Here is a 17,832-nt window from a genome sequence, read left to right as displayed (position 1 = left end):
TGGGGGCCAAACCTGTCTTGAGAACTGAGCTGAGCACTAGGGAACTGTGCATGGGCAAGCATCCTCAGTTTGGGGTTAAGAATGACAGTGGATCCACTGTCTGACCACTACTTCAGTCTTTGCTATTTGATCCTACTGCCTGTACAACTTAGAGAGGAGAAAAAGGTGGGAATGGCTGGTGGAATTACTTGTCCTGTCTCCTGCTCTTCCTTAAAGAGAGACCAAGTGTGAAACAGAGAACCCCTGTGAACCTGCATTTTTGAAAATCTGCCCTCTTCACAGTGGAACCAGGCCAGCTCTGATGCATCTGGGAACCTCCACACCTGTGTGGGGCAGGATTTACCTAATACTGTAGAAACCTGGAACGTCTAAATCTTTCAACATTAAGAAAGCAAGAACTAAGGGCGTGGCTACACTTCAAGCGCTACAGTAGCATAGCTGCACTGCTGCAGTGTAGACATTGGTACAGTGATGGAAAGGGTGTTTCTGATGTTGTAGTAAATCTGCCCCACCCAAGACACGGTATCTAGGTCTTCCGTTGGCCTAGTGGAGTCTATCCTGGGGCTTATGTTGGCTTAACTACGTATCTCAGGGGTGTGAATTTTTCACAGCCCTGACTGATGACCTAGGTTGACCTAGTTTTAGGTGTAAATCAAGCCTAAGTATTTGTATGTTATATTGTATTTCTGTCAAAATCCAGCTCTTTAAATCTGACCCAGTATATTTCACAGCAGATAAGCCACATCAAAACACAACAAAACAATTTAGCTGTAGAGAGAGAGGATGGGTGAGGTAATAACTTTTATTAGACCAACTTCTGTTGGTGAGGGAGATGAGCTTTTAAGCTTACACAGAGCTGTTCTTCAGGTTTAGCTGTAGAAACGTGATATATGAGAGAGTTATGTGCAGGGTGTGTGTAGTATTTGTGTTGGTATTTTGAGTTATTTTTACTTTTGGTTATCTTTTATGTGCTTTAAAATGATTCAGAAAGATCTTTAAGGGTCTGAAAAATTCCAGATCTGGTCGTCTTGTGGTATTTTAGTACCTAGATAATGGAAATACCAAGAGATGACCTGATATTACATTACTTTGGCCCCATAAATGGCTCCCCAAGTCATTAAAAGACATGCAAAAAAACCTCATGAATCCAAACAGTAAAGTACTTGACTTTATTCAAGTTTATCCTCACATCACTTTCAGCTTTATTTCGGTTTCACAGGAACCTCCTTACACAGCTGTAGTATATGTAAAAGAAGCCATGCTTGGGGCAGGGGGGGAAGGAATCATTTTGTGCCAGCAGTAGCAATACAAACATGGTCCATTATTGTAGCTAGCAATATTTAGAAGTTCAAACAAACACTTCGTCTTTGCTTTTCTTCCCCATCTCATTGCTGCTGCTTTCATTTCTCTAGAACAGTACAGATCAATCTTTCCTTGATTTGTGGACTGGCATACAAACTACTGAATTTCCATGGTCCTCCGCTAAATTGAAAGGACTGATTTCATTACTTGTGATATAATAATACACGGCATTTAAAACAATAAAAAACCCAATTAACTTTTAATTGTTTGTGCTATTTGTTTACTTCTTAAGATGTACCTTACTTCTTTTTTTTTACTTCTCTATACCTGGACAATGAAAATAGACAAATTAGTTTCATTTCTATTTCTAACCAGTTTCTAGTCAATTTCTCATGCTCTTGCCCAGCATTTCTATATTTGAATTGTTAACACTACAGGAGAATATTTATTTCCTTTTAAAAAACAACAACCTGTTCTATTGGAATTAAAAGGGGAAATCTCTCCCACCTGTCTTTTTAATATAAAACCTAAATTTTGGCCACAGTTTGACCTGTTGTCACTTTAAAACTGCCTGTGGCTACTTATTAGTCTAAAAATGCCTGTGTTAGATCTCAGTCCTGCAAATATTTATGCACTTGCTTAACTTCATGTGGAAGAAAAGTTTAGCCTGTGTGTAAGTGTTTGCAGGATAAGGGCCGAAACAATTTTTCCCCGTGTAATGTTAGTGATTTGCTTCTGTTATAAAGCCACTAAAATAAAGCTCTACTGCTTGGGTACACTTAAGGCTGGATTACACTTGAAAGTTAGGTTGACCTTGCTAGAGCCCTAGTGTAGAGAGTGCTACGTCAACAGGCAAATCTTGGCGGGTGTAATGCCTACACTACAGCCCTATAGTGGCGCAGCTGCAGCATTTCTAGGTTAGACATACCCTCAGATTAGTATCTGAGACTTTCCCATAAATTAGGTCCTGTGTTACAGAGACGTGATAGCAGTCCAAAATTAAAGGTGTGGTTTGAATTTGAAAAAGAAAATACACATTTGCCTGATATTTTTTTTAATCTATCATTGTAAGTAATACCTAGGATTACTATAGCTGAAATTTTTTTGAAGGAAATCTAATCAACTTGAAAAACAGTTATGGGGTTTTAAATACTTTATTGACTTCTCCATCTGCCATTTTTTGTGGCTTTACAACTACAGGCTCCTATTTTTAAAATATTTTTTTTTCTGTTCTGTGTTATCATGTGAAGGACTCTTGCAAAGAACAAAGGAAACTCACTATGCAGGAAAAACAGAGAAATGGAGTATACTTTTCAGTTTACAGAAATTTGTATCAGCATATTTGGGGCTCAGGGAGGAGGAGAGCTTTTTTTCCCCGATCTCATTCAATTACACTAAAATTACAATTTTAGGTGTTACTTGTAACGTTTATAGGTAAAATATTTTCAGTTGGAATGCCAACTCTCACGAATTGATCACAAGAGTCACGATTTCTGAGTAAATTTAGGCCTCATTCATGATCGTGCCTTTGAATTCTCAAATGTAGGATTATTTTTTTCAGCCCTGGCACAAATGTGTTTCTAGTCCAACAGGAGTTACCCCATCCTAAACAAAGGAATGTGGTTTCTCCACCAGGCAGTTGATTCCAAAGTACTTAAAAAGACAATGAGAATTCATTTACATGTCAGATAAATAAAGCTATCAAACTAACAAGTGGGGGAAAGAGACAGCATGGTTACTCCCCAATAGGGTAGAGAAACTTCATCTGAGATATGAAAAAGGGGAGAGCCAACCCTCAAATAAGCAATTGAATCAACTTGGGGGGGAAAAAATCTGAAATTTGAGAGCTCTAAAAGTGAGGCTTAATTTTATTTAGAAATCCTGTCAGCTGGCCCAGGCGTGGCCAGAGTTCCAGCCAGGGCTGGATTTCCAGTGAGGCACAGTAGGCATAATGCTAGGGGCATCAGCATTCTAGGGGTGCCTTACCTCTCTCATACTGTGTGCAACGTGAAGGTCAGCTGTTGGTGGGGGAGGGGGACGCTGAAGATGCTGTGCCTAGGAGGGCATAAGGTGTAAATCCGGCCCTGGTTCCAGCTGTCAGTCCTGGGCGGTTGCTCCCCTGCCAGCCTGGGAAGTAGGAGAGGGTGAAGAACCCCTCAGCAGAGGTGAGGCTGGGGACTACAAAGAGGCTGAAGTGAGGAGGGTGAGCGCTGATGGGATGGGGGGACTATATTGATGGTGGATTCTGAACAGATGGGGTAAGTACTGGGAGGGTGAACTGAGGGCAGTGGGGGTCGATGCAGTGTGGGGGTTGAATTGATGGGGCTGAACTGAGTGGGGGCTGAATTGAGGAGGGTTGATCAGGGACAGAACTGATGGGGGGCTGGAGAAAAGGCTTAATTGCTGGGCAGGAGCCAGGCAGATGTGGGGATGAGAGCTCCTGCAGCAGGGCCCAGAAATCACCTTATCGGGTATGTGGGAGAGTGGGCAACACTAATAGTCACATGCACACACCCTGGGGATGGGCTGTTCAAAAATCAAGGGACTGACCTGAAAAACAGAATATAATCTTTTTTTAAGAAAGTCATTTTTGGGCCAGTCTCATGGGGGTGTCCGACTCATGATTTTTGATATTTTGAAGTTGGCAATACTGGAAGCTTGACTTTTAATTTGACGATGTCTCTTTAATAAGTTACATGATAGTGTTATAGCTACCATCTTAAGTCTTGTCTATACTAGAGAAGTTTGACAAAAATGTCTACATCAGTTCAGTTGCACAGCTGTTGGCAGTGTGGAATCCTAATGCAGGCAGTTCTCCTGCACTCTCAGCTGTTTTTGTCAGTATGTTAATTAGACTTGCTCTGAGCAAGTTTAATTGACACACTGCTGAAAATAGTTGCCAGAGCAAGAGAGCTGTCCACACTTGGGCTCCTAATGGTACTAACACAGATGTGGCTGACCTGTTGTTAGCAACAGCAGGAACTATTTGTAAAAATTCCCTAATGTAGGGAAGGCTTTACTTTCTGCCTTTCCCTCTTATCCCAATCTTCCCAAAAACTCTCTTTTCTACGTGCCAGGCTAGGTGATTAATTTGTTCTGTTCCATTTATTAAAATTCATACATTAAAAATGTTAGTAGCTGTTCACTGATGCACCTCTGTGGATCTTTAACAGCTTGTTGGGGACAGATTTAATTTCTCTCTGCCTTTTTTAAAAAAAATTGAATCTTTTGCTCTCTAGGCTGTCTGTTTTTAATTGATCATCTTGGACTTTAGTATCTCTGGACTTCCTCTTGGACTTTATCTCTCTTCCTTTTTCACTTGCTGTTCCTCTTTAATTTGGGTCTTTGAGTTGAGATGCAGCGTTGCAGTAGATTTTGCAGGCACTGTAAAAATTAGAAGATTTTTTTTTCCCTTCTGGTAAATTGACAGATAATTTACTCAAAGTTCACTTATGCCAGTTCCACCAAGCAAATTGGTGCTGTGTATATAGAAACATACTTGCGAAGGCAATGGGTGAAACACCCAATAATGGTAACCATGTTCGAGTATCTGAGAAAGTAACATGACTGAAGCAAGACTAGATTGCACAAAGAAACTTGCTTTATTTGTTGTTTATATACAAATCTTTATGCAAGAGAGACACCTTCAGATAATACATGATAGCAGAGCTATTGTGATTCCAGAGTTAAGGTTGTGTTCTGTTTTTGAAATTCAGCCTCTTTATTTTATATTAAAAACACAGTGTATCTTTCCTAATTTTTCATCATATAATCTTCTGAGTAAAGATTTAATTGTGTGAGAAGTTTTTTTTCTAAAAAGAGTTAATTAGTTTCCAGGTTCTAATCAATTAAAAATTGTCTCCCAATAAGGTGCACTTTCTGAGTTTCATAAGTTTTCATGCCCCTTTAGGTAAAAAAACGATAAACAGTAGAAAATAAAAATTGTACGTATAATAAGGATTTGGGCTGCCTGACATTATGTAATTATTTTGTCAAATAAAAAGGAAAGTGTGTTCTTAGTCATAAATTAATCTTGATATGCTATGGTTAGCTACTGGAGAATTAAATTCATGATGACTGAGTTCTCTATGACAGTGGTTCTCAAAGCCGGTCTGTCACGTGTTCAGGGAAAGCCCCTGGCGGGCCAGACCGGTTTTTTTACCTGCTGCGTCCGCAGGCTCGGCCAATCGCAGCTCCCACTGGCTGCTGTTTGCTGCTCCAGGCCAGTGGGGGCTGCGGGAAGGGCGGCCAGCACATCCCTTGGCCCGCGCTGCTTCCCGCAGCCCCCATTGGCCTGGAGTGGTGAACCGCAGCCAGTGGGAGCCGCGATCGGCCGAATCTGCGGACACGGCAGGTAAACACAGTGGTCTGGCCCGCCAGGGGCTTTCCCTGAACAAGAGGCGGACCGGCTTTGAGAACCACTGCTCTGTGATGTAGCAGCTTTTGGTTCATTGAAGACCAGAAGCTCTGTGAAACTCTTCAAAATAAGAGCTACTATGTCCAGGATCTTATTCTTTGTGAGCCATTCAGCTTAGGTGTACCTGGTCTTCATGAAAAGCAGTGACCACCAGTCTAGAAGATCCAGGTGTTTGTCGAACTGTTCAGCTTATTCTGGAGTGGAGCTCTTGAGCCAGCTGAATAGTTTCACAAAGAAGAGGAGCTGCAACCAAGTGCATCAGGTTTAATGAATATGAAGGTCTTCATAAAAATACTCATCTGATTCAGAAGCAGATACTTTCTTTGTGATAGGAACCGTTGTTGTGTCAGAGATTCTTGCTTAATTTAGTAACTTCATGCATCATAACTGAATACATATGCATAGTGATTAGCTAATGGAAAACATGAAAAAAAATCATTTTCTTAAAGCACTGCAAAAAGTTTCATTTTTACAAAACTTCAACCAATTCTACTTTTTAACACTTTAGGAGAACAGTGAAATACTGCCTGTTGTCACTTGCTCCCAGTAATGTGCACTCCATCCAGAACTGGGGCCTAATACAGTAAAAAGGAAGAATGAGATATATTATTTTCTAGAGTTGTGCAGATGGTAGGAAGGGATGTCTGCTCTGTTTATGGTATTAGGTAGTTTGGAGAAAGGAGTTGCTGGAAGGTTGTCACCCCTGCTGGCATGAATTCATTTTGTGTTGTGTTGTTTGTATTGTATGGTAAGGGTTCTAGTAGTGAGAGATGTGTTTCTGAGTGGAACAGTAGAAGGTAGGTGGTATTAGGTACCTTAACTTTTCACTCACTCAGTTTTGTGTGAGGCATGTTATTACTCCTGAAGGCATTCTGTGTCTAAAAATTCTGCACAAAATATTTTAAAATTCTGCAAAATTCTGAAAGTTTTTAACTCCTGGGGGAATCCTGCACCGCTGCGTGTGCACAGAATTCATGTCCCCCACAGATTTCTTTGCTTCCCTAAAGAAAAATCACTTTCGGACAGGGAAGCAAAGGGAAGCTGCATTCATTCATTCATTGACAAATAAAAATAAAATTCAGAATTTTAAAATTATAGGGTGCAGAATTTTTAATTTTTTGGTGCAGAATGCCCTCAGGAGTAGTTTTATTTGTCAATAAATTAATGCAGAGGCTTTAGCATGGCAGCGGGGAGCACAGGCCACTGGCTGCATGAAGGTAGGAGTTCACCATGCAGCCTCCCCATCCTCTACCCCGGGGATATGGACTCAGTGATGAGACTGCACCCGATGCTGACACAGCACAAGGCCTGGGCCTGGGCCTGCCCCACTGCACCAGACACACTAGGTGTGGGGCAGGCAGGCTCAACCAGGTAAGATCCAGGAGGGGCTCAGTGTGCAGGGATCCAAGTCGGGGTGAGAGGATTCTGTGTGGAACAATCTGAGTGTAGGCAGATCAGTGGGAGGTCTAGGTGTGGGGAGCTCTGAATGCACAGAGGCTTATTGGGGGTGGGTTCCAGGTCCAGGGGCAATGGGACTCTGCAGGGGCTTCCAGGTGAAAGTGGTTGGGGCTCAGCAGAGCAGTCTGGGTGTGGGGGGCTCGGCAGGGGGGAGTCTGGATTCTGGGGGAGTGGTTCTTGGTGGGGTAGAGATCTGGGTGCAACTAATTGGGGGGGTCAGTGGCATGGGGGGCTGGATGTGGGGACTCAAGGTGGTGCAGTGGGGTGGGGCTTGTCAGGGTGGGGGTTTGAGTGCAGGAAGCTCAGTCGGGGGTGGTCTGGGTGCAGGAGTGGGGGGTCCGGAGGCAGGGGACTCCAGTGCAAGGGTTGAGGTTCAATGAGGTTGGGATCAGGTATAGAGGGCTAGGGGGGTTCTGGGTGTATGGGGTGTGGCTTGGTGGGGGTGTCTGGGTATGGGAGGTCCACTTGTAAGCTTCCTTTTTGAAATCCTTGCTGATCTTAAACAGAAAAAAGAAGCTTACAAGAAGTAGAAGATTGGACAAATGACCAGGGAAGAGTATAAAAATATTGCTCGGGCATGCAGGCGTGATATCAAGAAGGTCAAATCACACCTGGAGTTGCAGCTAGCAAGAGATGTTAAGAGTAACAAGAAGGGTTTCTTCAGGTATGTTAGCAACAAGAAGAAAGTCAAGGAAACTGTGGGCCCCTTAGTGAGTGAGGGAGGCAACCTAGTGACAGAGGATGTGGAAAAAGCTAATGTACTCAATGCTTTTTTGCCTCTGTCTTCACGAACAAGGTCAGCTCCCAGACTACTGCACTGGGCAGCACAGCATGGGGAGGAGGTGACCAGCTCTCTGGAGAAAGAAGTGGTTCGGGACTGTTTAGAAAAGCTGGACATGCACAAGTCCATGGGGCCAGATGCTCTGCATCCGAGAGTGCTAAAGGAGTTGGCGGATGTGATTGCAGAGCCATTGGCCATTATCTTTGAAAACTCATGGCGATCGGGGGAAGTCCCGGATGACTGGAAAAAGGCTAATGTAGTGCCTATCTTTAAAAAAGGGAAGAAGGAGGATCCTGGGAACTACAGGCCAGTCAGCCTCACCTCAGTCCCTGGAAAAATCATGGAGCAGGTCCTCAAGGAAGCAATTCTGAAGCACTTACACGAGAGGAAAGTGATCAGGAACAGTCAGCATGGATTCACCAAAGGAAAGTCATGCTTGACTAATCTAATTGCCTTCTATGACAAGATAACTGGTTCTGTGGATGAGGGGAAAGCGGTGGACATGTTGTTCCTTGACTTTAGCAAAGCTTTTGACACGGTCTCCCATAGTATTCTTGTCAGCAAGTTAAAGAAGTATGGGCTGGATGAATGGACTATAAGGTGGCTAGAAAGCTGGCTAGATTGTTGGGCTCAACGGGTAATGATCAATGGCTCCATGTCTAGTTGGCAGCCGGTATCAAGTGAAGTGCCCCAAGGGTGGGTCCTGGGGCCGGTTTTGTTCAATATCTTCGTAAATGATCTGGAGGACGGTGTGGATTGCACCCTCAGCAAGTTTGCAGATGACACTAAACTGGGAGGAGAGGTAGATATGCTGGAGGGTAGGGATAGGATACAGAGGGCCCTAGACAAATTGGAGGATTGGGCCAAAAGAAATCTGATGAGGTTCAACAAGGACAAGTGCAGAGTCCTGCACTTAGGACGGAAGAATCCCATGCACCGCTACAGACTAGGGACCGAATGGCTCGGCAGCAGTTCTGCAGAAAAGGACCTAGGGGTTACAGTGGACGAGAAGCTGGATATGAGTCAACAGTGTGCTCTTGTTTCCAAGAAGGCCAATGGCATTTTGGGATGTATACGTAGGGGAATTGCCAGCAGATTGAGGGACAGGATTGTTCCCCTCTATTCGACATTGGTGAGGCCTCATCTGGAGTACTGTGTCCGGTTTTGGGCCCCACACTACAAGAAGGATGTGGAAAAATTGGAAAATGTCCAGCGGGGGGCAACAAAAATGATTAGGGGACTGGAACACATGAGTTACGAGGAGAGGCTGAGGGAACTGGGGATGTTTAGTCTTCGGAAGAGAAGAATGAGGGGGGATTTGATAGCTGCTTTCAACTACCTGAAAGGGGGTTCCAAAGAGGATGGCTCTAGACTGTTCTCAGTGGTAGAAGATGACAGGACAAGGAGTAATGGTCTCAAGTTGCAGTGGGGGAGGTTTAGTTTGGATATTAGGAAAAACTTTTTCACTTGGAGGGTGGTGAAGCACTGGAATGTGTTACCTAGGAAGGTGGTGGAATCTCCTTCCTTAGAAGTTTTTAAGATCAGGCTTGACAAAGCCCTGGCTGGGATGATTTAGTTGGGGATTGGTCCTGCTTTGAGCAGGGGGTTGGACTAGATGACCTCCTGAGGTCCCTTCTAACCCTGATATTCTATAATTCTGGGATGCACGGGGGTTGGGCGGATGGGCTACACAGAGCTCTTCTTCAGCACCAGTAGACGGTGGTCTAATAGAAGATATCGTCTCATCTACCTTGTCTGTCTCAGTCTGAATTTTGGCATATGAAGTCTCGTTGCTTGGACCACAATTATTTCCTGGGGGGCGGGAACCCAATGGAAATAAATCTGTAAATTTTCTGTTAGGAGAATGAAATAAAAAAAATTCTGATTGTATAAAAGGAAAAGGTCTAATTTTTTATGGGAATTATGGGGGTATTGTCCAAGTTTTGACCCTGTATAGAATCCTTTGGATTCTAGGGATCAGATCTTCAGTCCCATTAACAGTATGTCCAAACTGCAAATCTGTATAATAAATGGTGGACACATATCCTCGAACACAGGAGGAGGCATATAATCCTCATCATATCTTCTCTTTGCCCGCCCCATTGTACCAGCATCACCTCCATTTTGTATGGATTGAGCTCCATCGAGCTAATTCTCATCCATGTCCCAATCTCTTCCACACACTAGAAAGCCTTCAACAGCAGTAGTTCATTTGGGTGAAATGGGGATGTACATGCATAGCTATACCAGCAAAACTTCTCTAGCATAAACCCTGGCTTAAGTGTACAGTTTTTGCCATAAGCATGACAGAAATGCTTTGCGGTCTGTGCTTGATTAGTTGCCATGTTAAATTTAAGGTGTTGATATCGACCTGATATCTGCCTATTTGTGAAGCAGCCCATCTCCCCATGTCACAGTGCTTGAGCTGCAGTCTCTTTGGTTTAAAAGAGAAGGAAGGAACTGCTGTCAGTATGTTCTCCAAGTAGAACCCTAAAGATACACTTTTGGCTTATGGATCACGCAGCTATTCTAAATTAATTGTCTGTGCTTCAGCTGCCTCCTTTTGCTTATGTATTATGCAGCCTAGAGTCGCTAACTATTTGCTCAGACACTTATTTTATATTTTCTGCTATTCTTTGTTTGCCTTGGTTGTTCCTTTGTGCCATGGAGGCTGTGCAGAGTGTATTCTCATATGGTAGTATTGCATGAGCCCATGTTAGATGCACTGGAGGAACAGTATGTTACTTTTGGGGGAATTCTGCACCAAAAAAAAAATAATGCAAAATTCTGTGCCAAAAATTGCAAATTTCTGTGTATTTAATTTGTCAAAATAAAGCAATATAATCATTTCATTTATTTTGGTAATTTATTTTCAGTTTCATTTATTTTGGTAATTTATTTAAACTACTGTACAGAAAAAAAATCCATAACTGTTCAGCATTTCCTAAAGACATGAAAGTTAAGTTACAAATACTTGGTAACCAGTACCCTGCATTCCAGTTACAATCCTGGATTTTTATTTAAACTACATTACTTTTATTTTGGTGTTTGGTGTTCTGTAAAGTAGAATGTCGCTTTAAATTGCTCAGACTTTCACACATGAAAGTCATACAGTCTTGCTAATCATTGTCCTTCATTTTTTTTTAAGTGGATAAGTAAAATAGACTCTGAGCTGTAATCTAACCCCATTGTGCTTCTCTGGCACAGGAAAAAAAGCAAGAAAGCACATAGTTACCGAATCCTCAGCTAGGAAGGTCTGTGATTTACAACAAGGCTCCTTTACGCCACTCTGGCAAGGTAAAGGAGCCTTAATTGATTAAGAATGGGAAGAATTAAATAACAGTGGGAACATTAGCAGCCTGCCTTCTTAGGCCTGGTCTACACTGCCGATTTACAGCGCTGCAACTTTCTTGCTCCGGGATGTGAAAAAACACCCCCTGAGCGCTGCAAGTTTCAGTGCTGTAACATGGCAGTGTAGACAGTGCTGGTAGCTACTCCCCTCATGGGGGTGGGTTTTTTTATAGCACTGGGCACTCTCCCAGCACTGGTGCTGCAACTACACAGCCACGTTAAAGTGCTGCCGCGGCAGCGCTTTAACATTGCTAGTAAAGACATGCCCTTAGTTGTTACGTTTCTGCTCTGCCTCAGGGATAGTAGAGGCTGCTTCACACAGCCCCACGCCTCTAAGCCCAGGATGCAGCAACAGCGAGCCAGAGGGACAGTGTGTCTGTGTGTGTGTATGTGTCTCTCTTGTTCACACAGAGGCATGGGCCCAGACCCACACCCCTAACGTCTCTCCAGGGAGGCACGCACAGCCTCTCACCTCCCTACCTGTGATGATCTGCTCCCTGCTGCCCGCTGCTCACAGCAGATGCACCTGGGCTGACGGGAAAGGGGCGTGTGTTCCCCACAGATTTCTTGGCTACCCCATTTTGCTGTTGGGGAGCCAAGAAATCTGCAGAAGATATTAATTCCATGCCGCCACAGGGGCACAGAATTCCCCAGGAGTAATATGTAGTTTGGGTACTCTTTAGCCACCATTGTAGAAGAAAATTAGTGAAAAACTTAAAGTGAAGGAGAGTATAAGACCAGATTTTCCATCTAGCAAATAAAACATGGGTTAGCTATGGAGTGAATTGGGGAAACCCATCTGCTTCTTGCTTGGAGGTTGGGAGAGTCATATTTGTTCTCAAAACTTCTCTTGTCCTTAAGCCTTCTCCATACTGTAGTTTAAACTCTGCTAGCAACAGTTGTGTTTAGACAAATCTCTTCTGAAAAGGCATAACCATTTTTCAGATCTCACCTGAAAAGATATGTTTTCTTCCTTTAAAAATAAATATTGATAGCAGATTTCTATCACATTTCCTTTGGCCAATGTGTCGAGGGACTTTGTTTCTTCCCCCTGCAAACCGTGTTTGAACAGTATAATAAAGCTGCATAGACTCCTAGGGACATGGTGATAAATTAGCAGGGTTCCGAGGAGGAGGAGGAAGAAGAAAACATATACACACCGATTGGGAAAACTGTGCTAATAAGAAACCGTTGTTACTGGCATGGTTTCAACTGTACTGTATTATAGTCCCTTAGGGTACATCTACACTGCAAAAAACAACCAAACCAAACCTGAAGCAGCAAATCTCAGAGCCTGGGTCAACAGACTTGGGCTTGCGCTACAGGGGTAAAAATAGCAGTGAAGATGTTCCTGCTTGGGCTCTGGGACCCACCCCTTTTCCTGGATTTCACGCCTTTGTCTGATCTGTTCCCTAAGAACTCCCAACCTTCTAATTCAGAGGTCCCTAAACTGTGGGATGTGACCCCCTAGGAGGGCATGGAAGAACGTTCAGGGGGACGTGGCTTGGGCCCGGGCCAGCCCCCATAGGGCTCCGCTCCTAGCCCCGGCTGCCCCTCCCAGTCCCAGCTGCTAGCCCTGCACCTGGGGCTCTGCGCCTGGAGTCCCAGCTGCCAGCCTCAGCTCTGCTCCCAGACCCCGCCCCCAACTTTGGCCCCAGCCTCAGCCCCCTTATCCCTGTCCACATCCCCAACTCCCAGAGCCACAGCCCTGCTCTTGTCCCAGCTTGGGTGGGAGGCAGGGCGTATAGGGGTAAGTGGGGGTGTGAGGCCAAAAGTTTGGGGACCACTGTTCTAATTTGTTAGAGAGCACTGCATGCTTCCTACATTGAGCTTTAAGAGCCTCAGTCTGTGGATTCTATAGGGAGATAGTGTGCATCTGTTGTGAGCAGAGAAAAGCAGGTAATTCAGGGAACTGTTCTTACTTTAGTGAGCTAGGAAAATTCCTGAAGAAACCTGCCATTGTGGAAAGAAAGAGTGTCTTGTTGAGAGAGACCCATTGTTTCGGCCATGCACATTGGTCAAAACAGTAATTATTATATTGTTAGAAATGTAAATATTGGTAGCAACTAACAATATTGTATATTAGACAATAAATATCATTTGCTTTTAAATTCATGAGTGATATGTCATCATAAGTTTCAGAACCATAATTCATAATAACATGAGTCATGTGAAGGAAAACTGATGCATTAGTAAATTGTCATCACTATTTATTTGTATTCCATTAGTGTTCACACTGTGATAAGCACATTCCAAACATGTGGGAAGGCACAGTCCCTACCCTGAAGAATTTACAGTTTAATGAGAGAAGTAATATAAAAAGGAAGTGGGAGAGGGATATAATCATATAACGTTTTCTGTAAATATCAGCTATCTCTGACTCTGACTTTCTATGAAGTTAGTCTTATAAGCATTATGGTACAAGAGGGGCTTCAAGAAGAGGATGGTGGATCAGTTCAGGGAGTGTAGAAGCAGTTAAATACAGAATCAAGACTGGCATTACTGGTGACACAAAGGAGGTAGATTGTGATATGTAGAGACCGAAGCAGGTAAATTGGAAGGGGCAGAGCTGTGGAGAGCTTTGAAGGTGAATGCTAAGAACTTGAATTGAATTTAATGTCTTACGAATTTACTGAATTAACATTTAAATTGTAATAAGTAATTGATGTTTTAATTATTTTGTAGATGCCTGATGGATAAAAACTTCATAAGGATTGGAAAATGGTTCATCAGGCCTTATGAGACGGACGAGAAGCCTGTTAACAAAAGGTAAGGGAATGCCTTATAGCAAGTACTATGAGGTCTCTGGAATAACGTCAGTGTTATTGTTCAAGTTCCGATAGTTTGCTCATTTTCTTTAGGTTGTGGTTCCTTCCCTTTGCTCTGCCCGCAATCTCTTTTTTTGGTAAAAGAAGCTTTTTTTTCTTTCAAGTAGCTGCAGTAATGCATGGCAATATTTTAATAGATTTTGAGGTCATGTTAGTTCTGCTAATTTGGGCTGGAAGGTGATGTTTATATAATCTTTCATTTCCACAGATTTTCTCTGTAACAGGCTCTGTATTTTGTTGCCTGTTATAAAGTAGATTTTAGATAGCCATGAACAGGTATTGTTTCCAAAGATTTACTCTAATCCCAAATTTACAGTGATGAAGTAAGGTATAGATTTTTAAGTGTATCTGCTTTGAAGAATTGTAGCTTTTGTAACTACTTCAAGATTTGATTTCCACATGGTTTTCATGCAAAAGCCAATTGGCAAGGCTTTACCAGAAATGTATGATTAATTTGTTGCACATGATATATTTGTTTTGTTAGTTTGTTCAAGGTATTTTACCCTCTTACAGTATTGCTTTGCAACCAGTGATCTTTTACATTCTGATTACAGCATATTATTGCAGCTGGATGTTTTTGCAAAGGACAGTATGTTAACAAGGTAGTTTAAAACAATAGTGTTTTGTACCATCTTGTAAGATTAGCACAATAATTAAAAATATATTTATCTACTTTCCTAAAATGAAAACATTTTGTTGTTGTTGTGGCTTGTGAATTTCTGTCTGAACAGAGAGAAGCACAGTATTTGGATTCAGAGTAACAGCCCTGTTAGTCTGTATTCGCAAAAAGAAAAGGAGTACTTGTGGCACCTTAGAGACTAACCAATTTATTTGAGCATAAACTTTTGTGAGCTACAGCTCACTTCATCGGATGCATCAGTATGAATCTGATGAAGTGAGCTGTAGCTCACAAAAGCTTATGCTCAAATAAATTGGTTAGTCTCTAAGGTGCCACAAGTACTCCTTTTCTTTCTCCTTACAATGTGTATGATAATCAAGGTGGGCCATTTCCAGCACAAATCCAGGTTTTAACAAGAACATCTGGGGGAGGGGGAGTAGGAAAAAACAAGGGGAAATAGGTTACCTTGCATAATGATTTAGCCACTCCCAGTCTCTATTCAAGCCTAAGTTAATTGTATCCAATTTACAAATGAATTCCAATTCAACAGTTTCTCGCTGGAGTCTGGATTTGAAGTTTTTTTGTTGTAATATCACAACTTTCATGTCTGTAATCGCGTGACCAGAAAGATTGAAGTGTTCTCCGGCTGGTTTATGAATGTTATAATTCTTGACATCTGATTTGTGTCCATTTATTCTTTTATGTAGAGACTGTCCAGTTTGACCAATGTACATGGCAGAGGGGCATTGCTGGCACATGATGGCATATATCACATTGATGGATGTGCAGGTGAACGAGCCTCTGATAGTGTGGCTGATGTTATTAGGCCCTATGATGGTGTCCCCTGAATAGATATGTGGGCACAGTTGGCAACGGGCTTTGTTGCAAGGATAGGTTCCTGAGGTTGATAGTGGGTCCCATCCCACCATCAACCTCAGCTTGGTCCAGTCCACACAAGAGATTCCACTTCCTGGACACTGCAGTGCTAATAAACGATGGTCACATAAACACCACCCTATATCGGAAACCTACTGACCGCTATTCCTACCTACATGCCTCCAGCTTTCACCCAGACCACACCACACAATCCATCGTCTACAACCAAGCTCTGCGATACAACCACATTTGCTCCAACCCCTCAGACAGAGACAAACACCTACAAGATCTCTATCAAGCATTCTTACAACTATAATACCAGAGCCAGAAGAGTTCCCAGAAGTCACCTACTACAGGACAGGCCTAACAAAGAAAATAACAGAACGCCACTAGCCGTCACCTTCAGCCCCCAACTAAAACCCCTCCAACACATTATTAAGGATCTACAACCTATCCTGAAGGATGACCCAACACTCTCACAAATGTTGGGAGACAGGCCAGTCCTTGCCTACAGACAGCCCCCCAACCTGAAGCAAATACTCAACAGCAACCACATACCACACAACAGAACCAGTAACCCAGGAACCTATCCTTGCAACAAAGCCTGTTGCCAACTGTGCCCACATGTCTATTCAGGGGACACCATCACAGGGCATCATAATATAATAACATCAGCCATAATAACATCAGCCACACTATCAGAGGCTCGTTCACCTGCACATCCACCAATGTGATATATGCCATCATGTGCCAGCAGTGCCCCTCTGCCATGTACATTGGTCAAACTGGACAGTCTCTACGTAAAAGAATAAATGGACACAAATCAGATGTCAAGAATTATAACATTCATAAACCAGCCGGAGGACACCTCAATCTCTCTGGTCACGTGATTACAGACATGAAAGTTGCAATATCACAACAAAAAAACTTCAAATCCAGACTCCAGCAAGAAACTGTTGAATTGGAATTCATTTGCAAATTGGATACAATTAACTTAGGCTTGAATAGAGACTGGGAGTGGCTAAGTCATTATGCAAGGTAACCTATTTCCCCTTGTTTTTTCCTAACACACCCCCCCTCTTCCCCCCCCCCCCCAGATGTTCTTGTTAAACCCTGGATTTGTGCTGGAAATGGCCCACCTTGATTATCATATACATTGTAAGGAGAGTGGTCACTTTAGATAAGCTATTACCAGCAGGAGAGTGGGGTGGGAGGAGGTATTTTTTCATGCTTTATGTGTATAAAAAGATCTTCTACACTTTCCACAGTATGGATCCGATGAAGTGAGCTGTAGCTCACGAAAGTTTATGCTCAAATCAATTGGTTAGTCTCTAAGGTGCCACAAGTACTCCTTTACTTTTTGAGAAGAAAGTTTGCAGACGTTGTGTCCCTTTTGTTTTTCCCATAACGTATTTCTTTCTGTCTGAAAAAAACTCATAAATATTGCATCCAACATGGGGTATTCTATATTAGACCTTGTCTTGACAAGGAGGAATAGATCACAGAACTAAAAATTTATGGTAGCTTAGAAACAAGGGATCATGACTTGATCACATTTATAATGTCCAAACAGAATTAAGTCCAGATCATACTTGGTGCTTTAAAAGGGTCAGTTTCACAAAGCTGAAAACAATTATGAGCCAAATCAGCTGGGATAAAGAATTAAATCATAAAATGTGAATGGTAATTGGGAATTGTTTAAGTGCACTTTACTATACCCCACAAAAGCCAAAATCAAGGAGGAAGTTGGTTAAAAACTGATGCGATTTAACAAATGTAAGGAAGGGGAAGTTGGTAATGATGAATATAAATCAGAAGCTAGGAACTGTAGAAAATTGATAAGGGAAGCAGAGGGACCCAAGGAAACATCTGTTGCTGGCTGAGTTAAGGACAGTAAGACGGTTTTAAAGAATATTAGGAGCAAAAAGAGTCTTAACAGTAGTATTGGTCCATTACTAGATGTAAACGGTGGAATTATCAATAATAATGCAGAAAAGGCACATACAGGCAAATAAATATTTTTGTTCTGTTTTTTGGGGAAAAAACAGATGATGTAGTCATATCATATGATAACACTTTTTCCATTCCAGTAGTATCTCAGGTATTAAACAGCAGAACATTAGCTATTAAAGTTAAACATTTTAAAATCAGCAGGTCTGTATAACTTGCATACAAGAGTTTTAAAAAAGCTGATAAAGGA

At 42.5% G+C, this 17,832-nt stretch overlaps 1 protein-coding gene across 4 annotated transcripts in view; it reads left to right on the top strand.

The window, feature by feature from the left end:
* The window catches only part of MED13L (mediator complex subunit 13L), a 442,118-nt gene that overhangs the window by 206,506 nt on the left and 217,780 nt on the right, over positions 1 to 17,832 (top strand). For all 4 annotated transcript variants that reach the window (XM_073312881.2, XM_073312880.2, XM_073312882.2 and 1 more), the window contains exon 4: positions 13,995 to 14,078. In XM_073312881.2, coding sequence (XP_073168982.1) covers positions 13,995 to 14,078 — 84 coding nt within the window. The remainder of the gene's footprint in view (positions 1 to 13,994; positions 14,079 to 17,832) is intronic.

This window comes from Lepidochelys kempii, chromosome 15 (genome assembly GCF_965140285.1).
Source record: "Lepidochelys kempii isolate rLepKem1 chromosome 15, rLepKem1.hap1, whole genome shotgun sequence".
Lineage (NCBI taxonomy): Eukaryota > Metazoa > Chordata > Testudines > Cheloniidae > Lepidochelys > Lepidochelys kempii.
Note: the sequence above shows the minus strand (reverse complement) of the source record. Positions and strands in the feature narration are given on the sequence as shown.